At 42.5% G+C, this 18,434-nt stretch overlaps 3 protein-coding genes across 3 annotated transcripts; 2 read left to right on the top strand and 1 right to left on the bottom strand.

Moving 5' to 3' along the window:
• The first annotated feature begins 4,969 nt into the window (after window positions 1-4,969).
• wnt4b (wingless-type MMTV integration site family, member 4b) lies at window positions 4,970-7,599 on the top strand. Its single transcript, XM_071909485.2, has 8 exons — window positions 4,970-5,058; window positions 5,470-5,623; window positions 5,765-5,849; window positions 5,983-6,114; window positions 6,215-6,357; window positions 6,479-6,619; window positions 6,808-6,970; window positions 7,430-7,599. Exons 1-8 carry the CDS (start codon window positions 4,970-4,972, stop codon window positions 7,597-7,599), a joined length of 1,077 nt encoding a protein of 358 aa, XP_071765586.1.
• A 1,250-nt stretch (window positions 7,600-8,849) lies between these two features.
• cdc42l (cell division cycle 42, like) lies at window positions 8,850-12,117 on the bottom strand. The gene is made up of 6 exons (XM_071909384.1): window positions 12,058-12,117; window positions 10,887-10,991; window positions 10,626-10,698; window positions 10,423-10,532; window positions 10,049-10,246; window positions 8,850-9,939 (listed from the first exon to the last, which is right to left on the bottom strand). The coding sequence occupies exons 2-6, from the start codon at window positions 10,989-10,991 to the stop codon at window positions 9,850-9,852; spliced, it is 576 nt and encodes a 191-aa protein (XP_071765485.1). The 5' UTR covers window positions 12,058-12,117; the 3' UTR covers window positions 8,850-9,849.
• Window positions 12,118-12,681: 564 nt separating this feature from the next.
• mlf2 (myeloid leukemia factor 2) lies at window positions 12,682-18,247 on the top strand. Its single transcript, XM_071909373.2, has 8 exons — window positions 12,682-12,960; window positions 13,636-13,747; window positions 13,852-13,887; window positions 15,436-15,489; window positions 15,609-15,737; window positions 16,609-16,768; window positions 17,053-17,267; window positions 17,746-18,247. The coding sequence occupies exons 1-7, from the start codon at window positions 12,917-12,919 to the stop codon at window positions 17,262-17,264; spliced, it is 747 nt and encodes a 248-aa protein (XP_071765474.1). The 5' UTR covers window positions 12,682-12,916; the 3' UTR covers window positions 17,265-17,267; window positions 17,746-18,247.
• Window positions 18,248-18,434: the final 187 nt, after the last annotated feature.

Genomic DNA, 18,434 nt, shown 5'->3' with positions numbered 1-18,434 from the left:
TGCCGCTTGATTTCTAGAAAAAAAAACTGCTTTTGTTACAGGGTCAATCTTGTTATTATTTACAAACTAAAGCACTTGAATGTGCAACAAGTTAAATACAACTTCCAAACTTGAAAGCAAGAGCTTCCGAGGAGCACTTGAAGGCAGCATGTGATTCCAGTCATGCTGCATCATGTTGAGGGGATTTGGCCATACTGACTTCATATACTGAGAGAGAGAAACTCACACATCGCTCCCTCGCACAATCACACTTCTATATCACACCGAATCTGATTCCGGCGTGTACAATAATGTGATGGAAATGGTATGAGCACCATGTTCCCTTCTCCCACCCACGCGTACACGCACATATCTGCGCTTGTGCACACACACACACACACACAAACACACACAATTCGGCTGCTGTCAGATAAAAACTTAAAAAAAAGTAAACTATCAGGAATTTAGAAAGACAGGTTGATGTTCAGACTGACAACCATGAATTGTTGTACTGTAACTACATAATGCATTTTGGTTTTCTGCATTTTGAATGGGTCTCTTAAGGTTAGGGTTAGAGTTATGAGATTTTCCCACTCTTGCTCTCTATAGTTTACTTACATTTACTGCAATTTCTTCACCGTAAAACAGGGAGGGTAATCAATAACTTACATTTGTCCAGCTATTACTTTCTGGCCAATAGCCCTGCGCTTTACTCCCTCTGCAGGTCAAGTATATTGACTGCTTTGCTGAAGGTTGGAGATGCATTTATGGTCCATGAAAAGGGAATATGGTATTTTATGCAGAGGGTAAAAAATCCAAGGCACTCTCCTCTGTGCAAAGTTGAAAAGCCTTTCTAACATTTTGACATGAAGTAGCCAAGAATAATAAAGGCTTTTTAACTTTATACAGAGGAGAGTGCCTTGGATTTTTTCTTCTTCTTTGCTCTACATATGGACTCCCTATATTTCCAATGAGCACTGTTTGAAGCCCATGCAGCATTCCTCATCTGATCAACACAGTATTTTATGCATCAACTGAATTAATGATTGGTTTATAGACCTCCATAGTAACAATGCTGACGGTTTAGAGTGATAACAGAGACAGCATTTTCTGCATGTTGCAAACACCACAGGCAAAACCACAGTGGGTGTTTGTAGATGAAAGGTTACAGCAGGAAAAGAGTCAAAATGCAAGCCTGAAGGCCTTCCACTGCTTTCCCTATACTAAAATGGCTACTCCGTAATATTCTTCACTGTACATGCAGATCGCATAGCAACAAAGGCCTATGTCTGGCCGCTGTCTGTTACTATCGGTTGAATGCCCCCCTACACATGCATGTATGCGCGTACACATGCGCTCACGTGCAACACCGTCACTAACACCCCCTCCTGCTCTCTCTATCCCATATGCACAGCTATCCTTCCACCTCACGCGCACTGCAATCCCCCCCCCCCCCCCCCCCCCACCTATTCCATAATATTCATGGCTCGTCCATTCCCTCTGTGCCCCCCTCCCCCCATGTGCACACAGCTCACCGCCCACTCTGCCACCCCCACTTCCCTGCCTGACAACACCGCCGCCATCCCATAATATTCACGCACACGCTCCACACACATTCATACACAGCAGTGCATTCAGCTCTTTGTTGGCAGAGATGCCTGAGCGGTGTGAGCGTGCTCACACAGAGTGGTCATGTTTCTGCCAGATATGACTGTTTCACTCTCGCTCAGGTTGAGAAAGCAGGTCCTGCTGAAGTGAAGAGAAGGGAAGTAGCACAGCAAATGAAGGAGAGAGCAAAGGGTGGGGGGGTCACATTTCTATCCCATAATGACCTTGGGGAGAAATGTGCTCATGGAGTTCATAGTTACCCGAGGCAACTGTTTCAGAATGAGGTCAATCATCCATCCCATAGTAAGCATTAGCAGACAAAGTAAGATCGGCTCAGAGTTGCCCCACCTCACAACTGAGTCTCTCAAAGTCTGTTATAGCTTCCCACTGTAACAGAGGGAATGCAAGTCATCTCTTCCTATATGGCAGGCTCCATGCTCAGGCTTTAACAAGCATCCCTTCAGGCTCTGCAACCTGGCTACAGTCAATCAGCGCCGGGCCGTCCTGGCATGATAAAATGGCCACAAATGGGGGGGGAAGATAAAGATAAAAACGAGGGGAAGTTATTTACGAGAGAGGGGTGAAGGGATGAAGGGATGAGCATAACAGAGGCGCCGGACATGACAGTGGCCAGCTCATCACCATGGCGTTGCCGTGGGAGACAGCGGAAGACGTCACTTGGAGAAACAGGGGACACAAAGGAGGAATACGACATGGGGAAAGACGAAAAAAGGAGAGAGGGGGCCTAGAAGAAACCTGTCTCTGCAGATATGGACGGGGGGGAAGTGTATGTGTGAGAGAGAGGTGGGGAGAGTGTGTTTCTCTGCATGTGTGTGTGTGTGTGGAGGGTTGGGGGCGGGGGGGGGGGGGGGGGGGGGTAGTAACCAGTGAATATTTATCCATTTGCTCATGAACCGGGTGTCAGAGGGTTCAGGTAGACAGGCCACCAAACCCTGGACCTGGACCGCTACAGAGTCTGCAAATGTTTGGTTCCAGTGCCACACTGACTCATCTGATTCAACAAATGAGCCCTTAAGAGCAGTAAATAAGTTCAATCAGGTGTGACAAGGCCAGCACAAAGCCATATTGACCTTATTGGTCTCTGGGAGGACCGGGATTACGCCTGTACAGCTCCTACAGTTCAAAGAAATAGCCTGCAAAACGACACAAAAACCTCAAGAGATACAAAACCTGCAATATTTTCACTAGAGATAAAATTAAAAATCATAGAGTGCCAGACTGTGTGCTCCTTCCAGTTTTACATGCTATTCTTGGAAGTGTGAGAGATCCGCTGTAATGTTACATCACTAGCTATACAAACAGAGAGACAAAGAGAGGGAGGATTGGAAAAAAATAAATTGTAGTCAATGTACTTCAGTCGAATATTTATAATTACAGAGGGCAAATGATTTGCAGTAAAAAAAAACAACAGTTTATGTGAAGTGCTGTCTACCGTGTCCCTCAATGCTCCACTAGCATAAATTAATAAAACATTATCTAGAGAATTTCAGGTTCTCCTCTCAACTATCAAGTCCACTCTCATAATAATATTCCACATATTTTTCTCTAATGCATATCTCCGAAACTGCCTCGTTATCCTTTACTGCTTTCTCCTAACCCCACTTTAACACCGTGTGTCGCTTTCTACATCCATCCACCCTCTCCTTATTCCCTCCTTCCCTCCTATCTCGTGATTTATTTGCCTCAGTTCCAATATTTGTCGGCAGTGTGTTTTCTCCCCCTTGTCTAAATGTCACCCCTTCTTCTAAGACAATATAGGGAGTGGGAGAAAGGGAGAACGAGAGGGCAAATGCGGGGGAGATGGAGAAGGGGAGGGGGGAACTCGTAAAATGAGCAACAAAGTTTGGGAAAATTAAACATTAGGTAAGACACTTTCTCACATGCATATACATATACGTGGAAGTGGAAACGCTGTGTCACAGTTCTGATGCGAGACTTGTGTGTGGCGTCTCGTGGGTCGATATTCCTGCTGAACATTTCAATAAAAGAAACATAAGGCTGCAGTTTGTAGCATGTGACTCCTGTGCTGTATTGTGGGGCCGCAGAAGCAGTGGGAACATTTTCTCAGAAGGTGTTAAAAACTTCTTGGTAACAGATGCACTCTAATACACACACATAAACACACATGCACACATGAATAGATTGGGACAAGATTGGGAGCACATACACACACACACACACACACACACACACACACACACACACTTATTTGGAATAATCAGAATCCTGTTGGACTCATCTCAGGTCACATTTTAGGTCTCGTGCTAAACGTACACAATGGAGGGAATACGATTTCTCAGTGTCAATATTAATGTACTGTAGCACAACTATTATCCTTCCCAATGCCTCCTCCCCTTTCCTCTGTCACCCTACATCACTCCTGTTCTCTCACTCCCACCCTCACTCTCTACCTCCTTTATAACCCATCACTCCCATCTCACTTTTCTCACTCCTTCTTGCTGTTTGTACCTGGAATGGACACATTTGTTTTCCTGGGAAGGAACCAAGTACCCGATAACACAGAGCCATAATGCTGTTTTTTTTTTTTGCTAAATCAGATTGATTTTGAGTAGCATTACTGGATGTTGAGTTTTGATATTTTGGGCAGTTTTTTTTTAACTAAAACTAATTTGTTCAAAGAAATTGGATATGAGGACTTATTTTTTGTCTCTAAAGGATAACGTTTGCTGAGAGTTATCTGAGCATGCTTTTGCACAAAAGAGGAAACTGGCAAACAACATTATTGATTAAGTTTACTGAGAATTTGGATTAAATTTCAGTTTGATCAGCACAATTTCACGAAGAAGGATAACTGGATATTACAGGACACAAACTGGTAAGAAACCATGTTACTCCCATCCTGGAAATAGGACTCAGTTGGGCATTACAGGAAAAAAAGACTTAGTATTATTATTTTATTATTATGTTATTATACATTTTTACATTATTAACATCTTTGTTAGTCAGATGGCTTATGCTTACTCTGAATACTCACCTGTGTGGAGTCTTTCAGTAAATGCTCAGTTGTTTTGTGGTCTCATACTTGAAACTTTTAAAATCTGTAGCAACATACAAAGTATGAGATTAAAAGATTAGTCATGAAACTACTGCAAACCAGATGGTTACAAATGGTTGGTAGAAGAGCATGATTAGCTTTTGCAACCGTGTATTTGCCACTTATGTGTTAACTTTTCCTGTCAACAGATATGTGGGGATCATCCCCAGGCTCTGGACCAGAAACATAGACCAACACTACGACCTACAGACAGACTGACAGCCCAGGCAGAGTAACTGTGGAGACGGGCAGCGTGCCGTCCAAGGACCCAGCCTGACGCACGGAGACGGACAGACAGACAGTCTGATGCCAACTGTCTCCGCTGTCAATCTCACGGCACCACTCCTCCTGCTGTTGCTATGGGCAACCCACCCCACCATGGCAACCAACTGGCTGTAAGTCTGGCGTGCAGGGGAGGAAGAGAAAGAGGGAGTTTGTTTGTCATGCTATAACTTTTAAAAGATAGTGACGTGTCTCTAAATCTCTTTCTGTCGCTCCCCTTTCTTTCTTTGTCTTTCTCTTGGTGACCTTTTCTCTTTTTTCTCTCTCTCTGCCTTCACTGTGCCTTCTCTGCCTTCTTTGTCTGCTGGTCTTTCCCTCGTTTCCTTCCTCTCTAAAACTCTCCCCATCGTTACCTCTTCCTCCTTTTTTTCTGCCTTCTTTTCTTTCCTACATGCTCCTTCTTGTTCTTCCTTCTCCTTCTTCCTCTTTCGCTCCCTCCCCCTACTTAATTATGTGTCCTCCCTTTTTCTCCACTGCTCAATAATCTGTGAGTCACTATACCAATCCCCAACGTTGTGTCCCAGCTCGCTGGCGAGGCTGCCTCGCTCCAGGCCCGTGTCCGGTGCTGCCCCCTGTGCGCGGCTGAGGGGGCTGTCCCCGGGGCAGGTGGGGGTGTGCAGGGCGCGGGGGGAGGTCATGGAGTCCGTACGCAAGGCAGCCGAGATGGTCATAGAAGAGGTAAGGGTCAGGGTCGTGACCTGCAACCGCCATCACTGTTACTGTCATCATTATCAGCCTCACCACCACTAATTTCATCAGTATCATCATCATTATCAATGTGTGCTGCTCACTACTGTGTTTTGTCACTGTCCAACTCAGTGCCAGCACCAGTTCAGGAATCGCCGTTGGAACTGTTCCACCACCCCACGTGGGGTCAACGTGTTTGGCAGAGTCATGAACCAAGGTACGCCCATCAGGATCATGGAAACGGTGTCAAAGAGAAACACCTGGACTCACTGCTATGGAGTCACTGATCGTTTTGATATATACTTCAGAATCATATAATGTCCGCGCCATGTGCTCCATTTTCACATCAGGCACTCGTGAGGCGGCCTTTGTGCATGCTTTGTCCTCGGCAGCTGTGGCAGTGGCCGTGACTCGAGCCTGCAGTCGGGGGGAGCTAGAGAGGTGCGGCTGTGACAGGAAGGTCAGGGGGGTCAGCCCCGAGGGTGAGCTTGGATTCAGTCTCAGAAAAATGCTATATTCATCCTTCATCATTCATCCTTCATCATTCATCCTTAATCAGTATGTCTCTCTCTCTTGACGCAGGTTTCCAGTGGTCGGGGTGCAGCGACAACCTGTCCTACGGTGTGGCCTTCTCCCAGACTTTCGTGGATGAACCAGAACGGGCCAAAGGGCTATCGACAGGCCGACCGCTCATGAATATCCATAACAACGAGGCTGGCCGGAAGGTTGGTGGTAGTAGCGCACTCTGATGTCATCACTGGTCATTTCCAACTCTGACGTGTGTGAGACTCAGTGAGAATCTGCTCCTGTCATCTCCTCTTCCATCCACCATCCCTCCACCCTCAGGCCATCCTTCATAACATGCAGGTGGAGTGTAAGTGTCATGGCGTCTCTGGCTCCTGTGAGTTGAGGACCTGCTGGAAGGTCATGCCTCCATTCAGGCGTGTCGGCGCTGTGCTCAAGGAACGTTTTGACGGAGCCACAGAGGTCTGAGAACACACCTTTTCCCTTGTTTCTTCTCTTCTTCTCCAGCTCAATAGGGGACAAAATTTAAAAAAATAATAAATGAAATCATGGGCTTTTTGTACCGATGCAGAGATACCTGATCTGAAACCCTATAAGCTCTGCTGAGGCCTTGAAAGCTGACCCCTCTGACCGCATCACCCTCCCCCTAGGTCCGCCTGACTCGTATAGGATCCAGGACGGCCCTGCTGCCCCGTGACCCCCAGGTCAAACCCCCTGCTGCCAGAGACCTGGTGTACCTCGCTGCCTCCCCAGATTTCTGTCGTCTCGACCCTGACAACGGTATCCCTGGGACTGCTGGCAGGCGGTGTAATGGTGAGAGCTATATTCACATCTACTGCAGCACGACCCTCTCACAGGGTGAGAACAATCCAGATCAACCAATCAATCAATTAAATCAACCAACAGTTCCAAATAATTTGCTACAGGAAAAGGATGTAGTTAATGTTTCCTCTGTATTCATTTGGCAGTGGTGCGCCACCACAGCAAGGAAATTACCATCACTGCTAGAGAAAATGTTAAATTAAAATTAGCATTGTAATTTAGTCTTACTATCTAAAACTATAATGAGTGTAGTCCAAATGTTTTAGAAGCAATTATTTTACTACGATTAAACACATTTTTAGCACTATAACGTCAACTTGAAACATAACTTATAACGACAGATATGGACAAAGCTAAAATTATCCCCCCATACATCATAGCTGCATAAAATTACAGAGGAAACACTGAGTTATCTTCTGAAAGAATAACTATTTCTCCCACATACCCTAGGCACCTCTCGACTGGCACCGGACGGCTGTGAGCTGGTGTGTTGCGGGCCGGGGTACCGAGCGGGCCGGGCTGAGGTGGTGCAGCGCTGCTCCTGCAAGTTTTCTTGGTGCTGCTCAGTCCGCTGCCAGCAGTGCAAGAACACAGTCACTATCCACACCTGCAGAGTGTAAGGGGGTCCGAAAAAGACCAGACACACCCTGCACTCCACAGCAAACAAACCACCAGACAGACACACTTACACACAAGACATAAATCACTGGAACACAATGGACAGTTTTTCACACTGGAGCAGTGAGGCCAGAGCTAAGCTTTAGTATTCTATTTTTAAGGCTGTGTGATATGGTTGAAATCAATATCACGATAATAAAGGATTTTTTTTTTCAATATCAATATATATCATATGGCTCATGTATGCAAAATCACATTAAATAATCAAATTAGTGTTCATCCCACTGAACCAAATGGTAAAGTTAGGTGTGAAATTTTCAAATAATACTAAAATGTTTCATACCTCATTTTGTCATAGTTTTTCAATAAAATTTGCTTGTTATCATCAATTTAGACAGCAGAATTGTGTCCCGATATCCCAAAATCACCATATCATCTCGATATGATCCCACTGAGAGACAAACGATAATATTGAATTATCGCTGAGCCCTATTGTTAATCCTGCAAAATTAGGGCACAACGGAGACCAATGACGAAGCGTAAACAGTAAGGAATGTACATACAGAAATCACCACTTCTTCTCCTTAACTGACACTACACTCAAATTCATGATACTGAGACAGACAGGCAGGCAGGCACAGACATGTGTGTGTTCATGTACGCATGAACACACACTCAGCTAATCTCACTTTGAACTGACAAAGCTTTTAAAGCTGAAATTAACCATAACTAACAGGGAAACATTACAGCGCTATTTTTGTTTTATGCATGCGTCTATGATTTGAGTTCAGTGTCATAGGCTAGCAAGTCTGTACATTTACTGTATTTATGTCTTTTGCCTCTATTCTGGCTTATTTATTTGTATATCTGGCATTGAGTCCTTGCTTCACTTCTGACTCCATCAATGACACCTTAAACAGCAAGAATAACTTTGACTTACATCAGTGTCTGTCTTGTGTTTTGTCCCTCACCCTGAATCTTTTGTGATGTATGTTACTGCACAAGCAGTGCTTTTAGGGCTGTTCAAGGAAACATCATTAAATATAGTAGTTTATCCAAAATACCAAAAGAAGTGTTTCTTGAGTTCCTTATTGACCAGACATGCCCGAGATATCGCCACACTTCATATTCCAGACTGAGGCACCTTGCTGCAAAGTTAATCTGGGCAAAGAAAGTTTTTCTCTTATTTGTGGTTTGCTGTGCATTCAATTTCCCCCTTCAAAAATACAAAAATGATCACTATATTTTCATGTCAGTTAAACCATTTTATTACAAACGTTCTGTGATTACAAACACCCAGAAATTTACTAGGAAAGGTTATCATCTCAATTTCTATCAAGATGAAGATCTATTCAAAATATTACAGCTTAATGTGTTATATTATCAATCACTCAAAATTGGTAGTCTAGCAATAAAAAAAAAAAAATCTGGATAAAATAAAAACTCAAGTTTCAAAAATGAATAACTGCTAAAAATTTCCCAAAATAACAAAGTCATAGAATTAATACAATATACACAAAAAAAGAATAACATATGAATTCATTTCAAAAAGTCACCTGCAGAAGAGAAATTGGTGACAATGCACTTGGCCTTCCCAAAATTCACTGGGAGTTGGAAGAAAGTAACCGTTAGCAACAGCTACCTCGGTTTGGAGTGACAATAAATCTAGTGCTTTCTTCATTCAATTCCAAAGGGTCAGAAAAGAGAGCAAATACAGTACCACTTAACATTAAGTTGCCCCTCTAACTGTAACTAACCACTGTCCACTAAGAAACTTAATGTTAAATGTAACTAATGTGTTTCCCCATTTGTATTTCCTTAAACTGGGTTCAAACGCCACAATAGGCCGCAAACAGCAAGCAAAACACAAAGGGGGCCGACTGCAGCCATATAAATGTTTCTTTCTTAAAGAGGGGGGCAATAGTGACAGGCAGGGGGGGCCCGCCCCACCTAGTATTGGCAGGGAAAACACTGCTATTTCTAAAAGCTTTAAGAAAAGGAGAGAAGTGAAATTTATGTTTCTCCTACTGCATTCGCTGCACGAGGGACATTGTTTTGCTCCTCTCAGCCTCTCTCAATATATACTTAGAAGGCACAATCAGTGTACATGTATTAGAGTAAGTCTCAATGCCATTTCATCTCCCTTCCCCATGGTTTTGTCCTTTTCTATGATGGCCATTGGTCCGTCTCATGTTTTGTATTCACCCCACCCTATTTCTTACTGCTTTTCATCCCTCACTCCTGTTCTTCATCTATAGCAGGATGCAGCGTTTCTTGGGTTTGGTCTCAGGAGGTTCCAAGGCTGCCAGGATGGCCTCATCAAACACGTTCTTCAGCCCTCTCTGGTTGAGAAGGGGAGAAAGAAATATGTAATACAGCATGTTAGCATTCCTTGTTTTAAAATGTTCTGCTGCATGCATTTTGACAATGCCATGAACCCCGACCCCGCACCTGTGTGAGGGCAGAGCACTCCACATATTTGACAGCCCTGAGGTCACGAGCCAGCTTGTCCCCACTCTCCGAAGACAGGGGGCGCTGCTTGTTCTTGGCCAGCTTCTCAACCGTGTTGCTGTCATCCCGCAAGTCCACCTGAGTGCCCACTAATAGGAAGGGTGTGCGTGGGCAATGGTGAGAAATCTCAGGAACCCACTGGGAAAAAAAAAGACAAAAAAGAAAGATCAAATAGATATTTTCACCCTTCACTTTCTGCGTAAAACACATACTGAGAGCAAACGCTTGAGAAACTTTTCTTTTAACATAAATGTCAAGGCCATGTTCTTCAATCAGTGTATATAGAATAAAAGCAGTGGCATTAAATTACTGACCTTCTCCCTGACGTTCTCAAAAGATGAGGGGGAGACGACAGAGAAACATACGAGGAATACATCCGTCTGCGGGTAGCTGAGAGGACGCAGCCTATCGTAGTCCTCCTGACCTGAGAGGACCAATCAGAAAGATTAGTTTTTCTATTGGATTTAGAGTGACAGAAATAAAGCAGGCAAAGAGTCTCAAAAGATATTCACATTACCTGCTGTGTCAAAAAGGCCAAGTGTATATGGCTCTCCACCAATCATAACAGTCACTGCATAATTATCGAAAACCTTTGGACACACAAAAACAAAGAAATATAATGTGACAATACAAAAAAAGCTGAGATTATGTCTGATTAGATTTTCTATTAACTAAAAAAAAAAAAAAAGTATTAAAAAAGAAGGTTGTAGGTTGTAGTAAGTAAATAATCCATTAACAACATACATATTGGCATGACTCCTCTATGCAATCCACTTACCGTAGGCACATATTCTGAAGGGAACTTGTTGGTTGTGTAGGAAATCAGTAGGCAGGTCTTTCCTACCGCACCGTCCCCTACCACTACACATTTTATAGTCTGCATCTACAGGGATAAACAGACAGACGAACATCAGGGACATGCCAGGAAAGCTACCAGACAGAAGGCCAGACACTCAGACAGAGAGGAAGTACGTTCAGTACAGTACATACACAACACTGTGAACTTTATCTCCACAAGGACATTTTTGAGACTTTACTTGTGGCTCTATACAGCAGACCAAGTGAGACAAGATGGAGATACATTCACTACAGCAAGGCCAGGTAATAATAGCAGTGACAGAGTAACAGTGAGAGCTATTTCGTATGTGACTGCCGACAATATAGGATACATCTCTCACTAGGATTGAGAAGTGCCGTTGGGAAACTGGAAGGAATAAGGAAAAATCGTCCCAACATAATTACTACTAGGCTTGTTATTACATGTGTGAGCTTAATATTGATGACAGTGGAAAAAGTTTACTTCCGCATAGGCTACATACCAAAGATTTGAAGTCAAGAAAAAGCGACGTCGGCCTAGCTACAGTCCAAGCGATTTAGCTGCGGATATTAGCCGACACTTCCGCTAAGTAAACAGATTATCAAATAAAGTAAGGAATGAAAACTGACGAAACTTCTGGCCCACAACTAAGCCTTGTAAATTCTGCCGAGATCGTTTGAAATAAATTATGGACAGATTACAACCAGACACCAAAGCTGAAACTGTGGCTCTCACTAGGTGGTTAACGTTAGATAGAGAGAAGTAACGTTAACGTTAAGGTTGATAAAGTGAGAAAATGGATGGTCTTTCTGACCCCTCTAATAGTTACATCAATTACTAACAAACTCAATCTATTCAGAAAAAGACCAGCAAGTAATTTCATAGCCAGCTAAAGCTATATGTAACATTTTATGACAACTTCATTGACAAGACTGATGTTACCACTAGCTAAGTTAACGTAAGCATGTTGGCTAACTAGGTTGATACTTTTACACTCCGCGGATATACCAATGAACGAGCGTTGCCTTTCGGTACAAAGTTTGTAATGTTAACGGACTATCCTAATACAAGTGTCTAAATGTGTATTAAAGTATAATTGATCAATTCCGACTGTTTTTACAACTCTACTCACCGTTTTTCTCCAGACAGGTTAGGCGTTGGTTACATCCGGGTTTGAGAGTCGAATTACTTTTTGCGCAGCTGCAAACCAGACGCGCCACGGTCATAACTATAGAAACGGAAACACTGCCACCTAATGGACAGAATTGCATACAGGGCAGTCAGCATCCACATTTATATATCACATAAAAATAATTAACAACCGTAATCTCCACAAGTATTGGCACCTTTGATGACGAGCCAACAAAAACTGTATAACACAAGTCAGCCTTGGACTACCGACACACACACACACACACACACACACACACACACACACACACACACACACACACACACACACACACACACACGAGTAGTAGTAGTAATATTATTAGAATATTAAAGAATAACATATATTCTAATATACTTACTAGTTCCATTTATACGAAAGGAAATGGCAAAATGTCAAGCAGATTTTAGATTTTGGAATACTTTACAGTACGAACTGTGACATTATTTCTATTATTTATTTAAAAAAATGTTTTGATGAAAGCCTCACAGGAAAACCTTTATTTTGAAAAAAGAAAACCGGCAGTTGAAACTAGTGATTCTAACGCTGACTTGACAGTAGTTTTGCTTCCTTTGTCAGACTGACTTCCGTTTTCATGTTTAGTGCAGGTATCTGGAAAATACATTTGCCATCCAGGTAGCAAATAGGATATCTGTTGCTTTGATAAACTTTAGCAGTCGTGAGCGTTTTCGAGACGGAGCAAGTAAAGTGTCTTTCCTTTCAGCTTGACAACAGTTTGAGTCCATAATTCCACTCCATCCTTTAAGACCGACTATTTACCTAGCTAGCTGGCTAGCATCAGCCAGCTGAATTACCTAACATGTTTCGATACTTGAATGACGTTGATGACAACCCTTTCATGATGTAAGTATTCACATTTATAAAATACTACGTTTGCACGGTGTTATACCTCTTTGCTTTACATGTGGAAGGAAATCTGCATACGATACATGCATGCTAGCTTTTTAAATGTGTCCTGAAGCAGGTACCTACATTAGCTAGCAAGCTCTGTAGGGCCTACCATAGTCCACCATATTGGATGGCCAATAACAAGCAAGCCATCTAAGCTCAACAAGAACCCCCTCACTTGATTAATCAAGCAGTAGCTAACTAGTCAGCTACCAGTACTCAAATGCCGTTGCTTTCCAAATTATAGCCACGTAATTTGGTTATTCCAGTCCCGTTTTATGGTTTGGGATTGAATTGGAGTTATCATCCTATTCTTAATTTTACAAATTTTTTTTTTTTTTTTTGTATTTTATTTTATTTTTTTGTATTTTTTTTTTTGCAGATTATGGGAATAACATCGTCAAATAAACCCAAGTAAACCATATGAAAAATGCATGCAACTGAAAATTACTATGAGTTATCCTACCCTGCTAAATTCGTCATATAATGTGTTATATAAATTCCTATATTATTTGCATCTTGTATACACCTGTGTGTGAGTTTGCTTTATGCACCCAACTACACCTGTGAATTCACATGAGTTTTTTCCATGAGTAGGAAGGACTAAGTGTAGTTTCTGATTTCTTCCAGGGATCCATTTGCAACTCACAGGCAGCAGATGAGGAGTCTGTTTGGATCATTTGGCTTTGAACCGTTTCCTCTTGCCCCCCAGATTCAGCCACCCCGCGCACCTCAGCTACAGGTATCTGGGTGTTTCTGAGTGCGACTGTATTCATGTGTTACGTGTAATTTAACACATTCATCTTTATCATTTTGTGTCTACATTTGGTGTCCTTTTTCTTCTAGGCTGGTGCTCTGACCCCTTTTGGCATGATGGGAATGGTGAGTAGTTGCTTCTGTGTTCAAATATTAATAAGTGTATTTAAATGCACACCAAGTGTCCATTAAGTAGTTAATTAGATACTCAAGTATTTAATTTTAAACCTGGCACGTCTACACATCATATCTTCATATCATACTTGGGCAGTTTATGGTTCTTTTGTAAAGTCAGTCATTAGACCTAAATGTGTCCATAAACAAAAATACTAAACATGTATAAATTACTTTAGTCCTCATTGACAGTCACACACTTGTTCACAACAAGCTACAAACATGCCCAGGGCTCATAATTCATGTACACGTTCTTACTTATGCTGTTTCACTCTTAACCCAATTGTCAGACCTAAACACTACCGATATTGGCTGGGATAGTGAGGCAATTATACAATTTATTCCATTTAGGGATTTACCGATATGCACCTGGTATCAGTATCAGTGCCGGTACCAGGCTAAAATGGAATATCGGTATCGGAGATTTTACCCAAGACTAATATCCGATACCCAAAGCCATGAGTAATATGTAAGAAATAAAAGCAAACTGTCTTGATTTTATGCATTTGTGGCACATAGAAGCCTGTAATTCTCAAATGGTGGGAAAAACAAGGATTTTATCTCAATAACTTTGTCCATTGACCCAAAACTAAGGAAGTAAGCCTCCACTGTTCAGTAAAAGTAATGGATTGTATCGCTACTCTTTATCGGCTGATACTTAAATTTTCGTACTCTGAATCGGTGTCGGCATTGAAAAAGTCGTATCGGTGTATCCCTAATTCCATTTGCTGTTGGTTATGCAGTTTCTGGTAGTTGCAGATGAAGATGGATGCAGTTCAGGTTCCGTAGTTATATTCTGAATATTCTATGTATGCAGACAAGAATGTTTCTGAACAGGATAAGAAGATGCACATGAACAGCTTATCTAGCATAAGACCTTCAGTGGCATATGAGCTATCATACAGAACACACTGTTGATGTAAAAACTCAAACATGTTTCTCATATGCATTGAGTGTGAAATGTACCTAGCTGCTTATTGACAAAATACATTGTGTTTTACCACGGCGCTGTGGACGCCAAGAGACAAACTCAGGTCAGTCAGTCAGGGGTCAGGCACTCCTCTAACTTCATCATGATGCACAGCACTTGAGAGACTGGTTTCCTACAAATCATCATATCTGTTCTTTATTAGTAAAGGGAAGTAAAAGTTCTGTTGTGAAAAATGAAACTATTTAACTATGAATCTCTGTGGGACTGCACACAGTCTGTACTTTGCAATTTCTTCACCTCATTGAGAGAATTACCAGTGATCACTGGATAAAAGACCCAACCTCTTTGCGTTTTCATTCAAGCCTGCGATTATATTATTTCTTTGATCATTCAGCTTTTGAAAGTTCTATTTTGCCAGTGAAAGGCATGCTTTTCCACAGGTTTTTAATAGGTCAGGGGTGAGAGAGATTATGGACACTATCGGCTATGTTTGAGAGATTAACCACTCAATTTATAGTTGCTCTTTAATCAAATGGGAATTTTAAAGAGCTCCTTTATCATTTTCACAGGGTGGAGGGTTCATGGATATGTTTGGGATGATGGGAGGAATGATGGAAAACATGGTGAGTAGTTCTGTCAACCAGCTGCAAATGAACAGAAAATAATTACCCTCTTGACTGCAACCAGTCTGACCACAGTACTCCTTTTCACCTTGTATTTACTGTTCTTTCTTGTCTTCCAGGAAAGAATGTCCGGTTCACCAAGCTGTCAGACGTACTCCTCCTCAACAGTGATCTCCTACTCCTCCTTAGACTCAGGGGCTCCGAAAGTCTTTCAGCAAACCAGTGAAATGAGAACGGCACCTGGAGGGGTGAGACTAAAGCCCCTTTCACACAGATGAAAGAAGCCGGCTTATTTGAGGCTTTGAGTTTTGTGTAAAACGGTCAGACCAGCATTTTTCTGACCACCAGTGAACCGCCTTCTGGCTGTCATGAAGCCGGTTCAAAACCGTGTTTTGTGCTGTGTGAAAGAAGTTTAAAAAGCTGTCTTTCTTACGCATTACCTGGTATAAGTTCTGAAGTGTTACGCTATATTGTGAAGATAACCAATCAAAAACTACCACATGCCATTTTGTATGTTTACTTACTAGCCTGTGCTTGTAGATATCGGTGCCGTTGAAAACTCGTTCTTGCATATTTTCTCCTGGCAGCAGTCACGTTTTTTTTAGATGACTGGTCTGCATTACTTGTAGCTGTAATTAGCTTCCATCGCCTCAGCGTGCTTTCAAACAATAAAAAAGATAGTAAAAACATAAACGAAACTTCTTCAGCGCCATCTTTAACAGCTGATCAGTGTAAACAAACGGTTGTGCATGTCTTGTGTTGCTTAGCAAAAAAAAAACAGTAGGGATTGTGTGAAAGGGTACAAAATTTGGCAGATTGATGGCTTACAGGCAGTGTGAACGGGTTTGGAACTAGCAATGCCGCATTTTCAATAATGCTTTTTTGCCAGCTTAGCTGCCAAATGCTAATAGTCCAGTTAGGGAGGAATAGTCAGTTTAATGTGAGTAGACCTGAATTATCCTGCTAGGGCCATGTGCCCTAGCACCTCCTGGTCTCATTAACAGGTAAAGTCACCAGTACTGTCACCAGTCACCAGTAACAGACAGTTAGACCTGAGTTTATTCAGAGGGCTGACCATGCTGATTGGTTTGGTAAACTTAGTTTCCTGTCACTCCTCAGATCCGTGAGACGCGCCAGTCGATGCGTGACAGCGAGAGCGGTGTCGAGCGTCTGGCCATCGGCCACCACATCGGGGACCGCGGGCACGTAATGGAGCGCGCACGAAACCGCCGCACCGGAGACCGCGAGGAACGACAGGACTACATCAACCTCGAAGAGAGTGAGTCGTGGCAGATACTTTCATGAAACTTTACAGAAGGTTTTCTAAGTAAGATTGTTCGTAGTGGGTGAATATCCTACCAATCTCCCTGATCTTTGAAGATCAGAGAGGATGCCATCGCTAAATTTGTGGAGAGTAATGCAGAAGTAATGTAACAAATTATTGATCTTAATGAGTAATGAAAGCTGTTTTATTATTTAGAGTTTAGTAATGCTAAACTTTTGAAATGAGATGTGAGAAATATGGGATATGTTACTTATCTACCTGCCCTCTGTCTCGACCAGATGAGGCTGCAGCTTTTGATGAGGAGTGGAGGCGGGAGGCAGGGAGATACCCTCCCCCAAATGCCCGGGGGCTGGACTACGGCCGAGATCGGCGGGCAGGAGGCCAGCAGCTGGCTCTCACTGCCCCTCCTAGTTCCACGTCTCCTCCTGCCCATCGGCACGAGTCCCCCAGACACCCCCCGCCCCACACCCGTCCCCGTTACGACTGGTGAGAGGTAGGCGGAAGCTAAAGCGTTGTGTTTTTGATCATATGAATTAGGGATGGGACGATATGCTTATCTCACGATACGATTTGATACGCGATATGAGGTTTATGATTCAGTACAACCAGAAAAGATAAAAGTTCAATGACAATAAAGTCTGACTGTGCAGAATTATGTTTTATTTCTGAGCCACAAATCCTCCTAGAATGTAAACAATTTAAAAATGTCATTACAAAGTCCAAATAATATAGAGAGGTTGTGAAATTGTGATGGGCAAGCCGTCTCACTTGTGATTACTGCAGCAGAATAAAATGCAGCTATTATCGCGATTCATTTTTCTGCCCTACAATACGTATTGTCATATGTTTGTATTGCGATATGTTGAATTTTGATGTATCGTCCCATCCCTAATATGAATTTACTGCTTTTACCACCTCTTGTAATGATAAAATAAACACTATGGCTCTGCTCTGCTCTGCTGTCCCCCCAGGGCTCACACTTGAGAAGGTGAGCAGAAGGACGGAGTGGAGGGAAGCGTTCCCCGATGCTGTGAACCAAGCCGAAGACGGAAGTTGTTGGTCATCACAACTGACCGTCATAGATGTTTGATATGACTGGACTGTCTATATATAAACAATATATTACACACACACATCAGAACCACACACTTGGTAGTTGCATTTACAGTTCTACTTCTCTGCTGTTACTCTCAACACACACAAACACACATGAACACACACACACACATACACATGCATCCTTGTGCAAACATGCGTATAACCACACTCACACACTTTGTATATAGTTACTCATTCTCAAAACTTGACATGCGTTTTTGCCCACTGCACTAAAAAAAAATAAACAGTGCCACACTACAGTACATACATCTGCTGTACAGTCCATTTTATGTTTGTGAAGACACTAGTGTGTCTGTGGATTGAATTGTATACTGTTGACTAATTAAACTGACTGAATAGAAGATCATTAAACATTGTTAGATAATTGCAAGCCGAGTTGTGGTGATTCTCTTGTGGTGTTTGAGATTGCATTGTCTTAAGTGATGGATTGTATTTTTTAAACTAATTTCATAACCCGTCGGTGTATAACTTCAAAACCAGCAAGCTGTGCACCTGCTGAAACTAGGGTTCAATTTTGTTCTTATGTCCTAGAGATAGATAT

The sequence above is a fragment of the Centroberyx gerrardi genome, chromosome 12 (genome assembly GCF_048128805.1).
Source record: "Centroberyx gerrardi isolate f3 chromosome 12, fCenGer3.hap1.cur.20231027, whole genome shotgun sequence".
Classification (NCBI taxonomy): domain Eukaryota; kingdom Metazoa; phylum Chordata; class Actinopteri; order Beryciformes; family Berycidae; genus Centroberyx; species Centroberyx gerrardi.
Note: the sequence above shows the minus strand (reverse complement) of the source record. Positions and strands in the feature narration are given on the sequence as shown.

Coding starts and splice junctions, on each gene's coding strand:
- mlf2 (XM_071909373.2), top strand. CDS start 12,917: ATGTTTCGATACTTGAATGACGTTGATGACAACCCTTTCATGAT. Junction 15,738..16,608: donor TGAGAACGGCACCTGGAGGG/GTGAGACTAAAG, acceptor GTCACTCCTCAG/ATCCGTGAGACGCGCCAGTC. Junction 16,769..17,052: donor CTACATCAACCTCGAAGAGA/GTGAGTCGTGGC, acceptor TGTCTCGACCAG/ATGAGGCTGCAGCTTTTGAT.
- wnt4b (XM_071909485.2), top strand. CDS start 4,970: ATGCCAACTGTCTCCGCTGTCAATCTCACGGCACCACTCCTCCTGCTG. Junction 5,850..5,982: donor TGGCAGAGTCATGAACCAAG/GTACGCCCATCA, acceptor TTTTCACATCAG/GCACTCGTGAGGCGGCCTTT. Junction 6,358..6,478: donor ACAACGAGGCTGGCCGGAAG/GTTGGTGGTAGT, acceptor CTCCACCCTCAG/GCCATCCTTCATAACATGCA.
- cdc42l (XM_071909384.1), bottom strand. CDS start 10,991: ATGCAGACTATAAAATGTGTAGTGGTAGGGGACGGTGCGGTAGGAAAG. Junction 10,699..10,886: donor CTTCAGAATATGTGCCTACG/GTAAGTGGATTG, acceptor GTGTGTCCAAAG/GTTTTCGATAATTATGCAGT. Junction 9,940..10,048: donor AGTGCTCTGCCCTCACACAG/GTGCGGGGTCGG, acceptor CTTCTCAACCAG/AGAGGGCTGAAGAACGTGTT.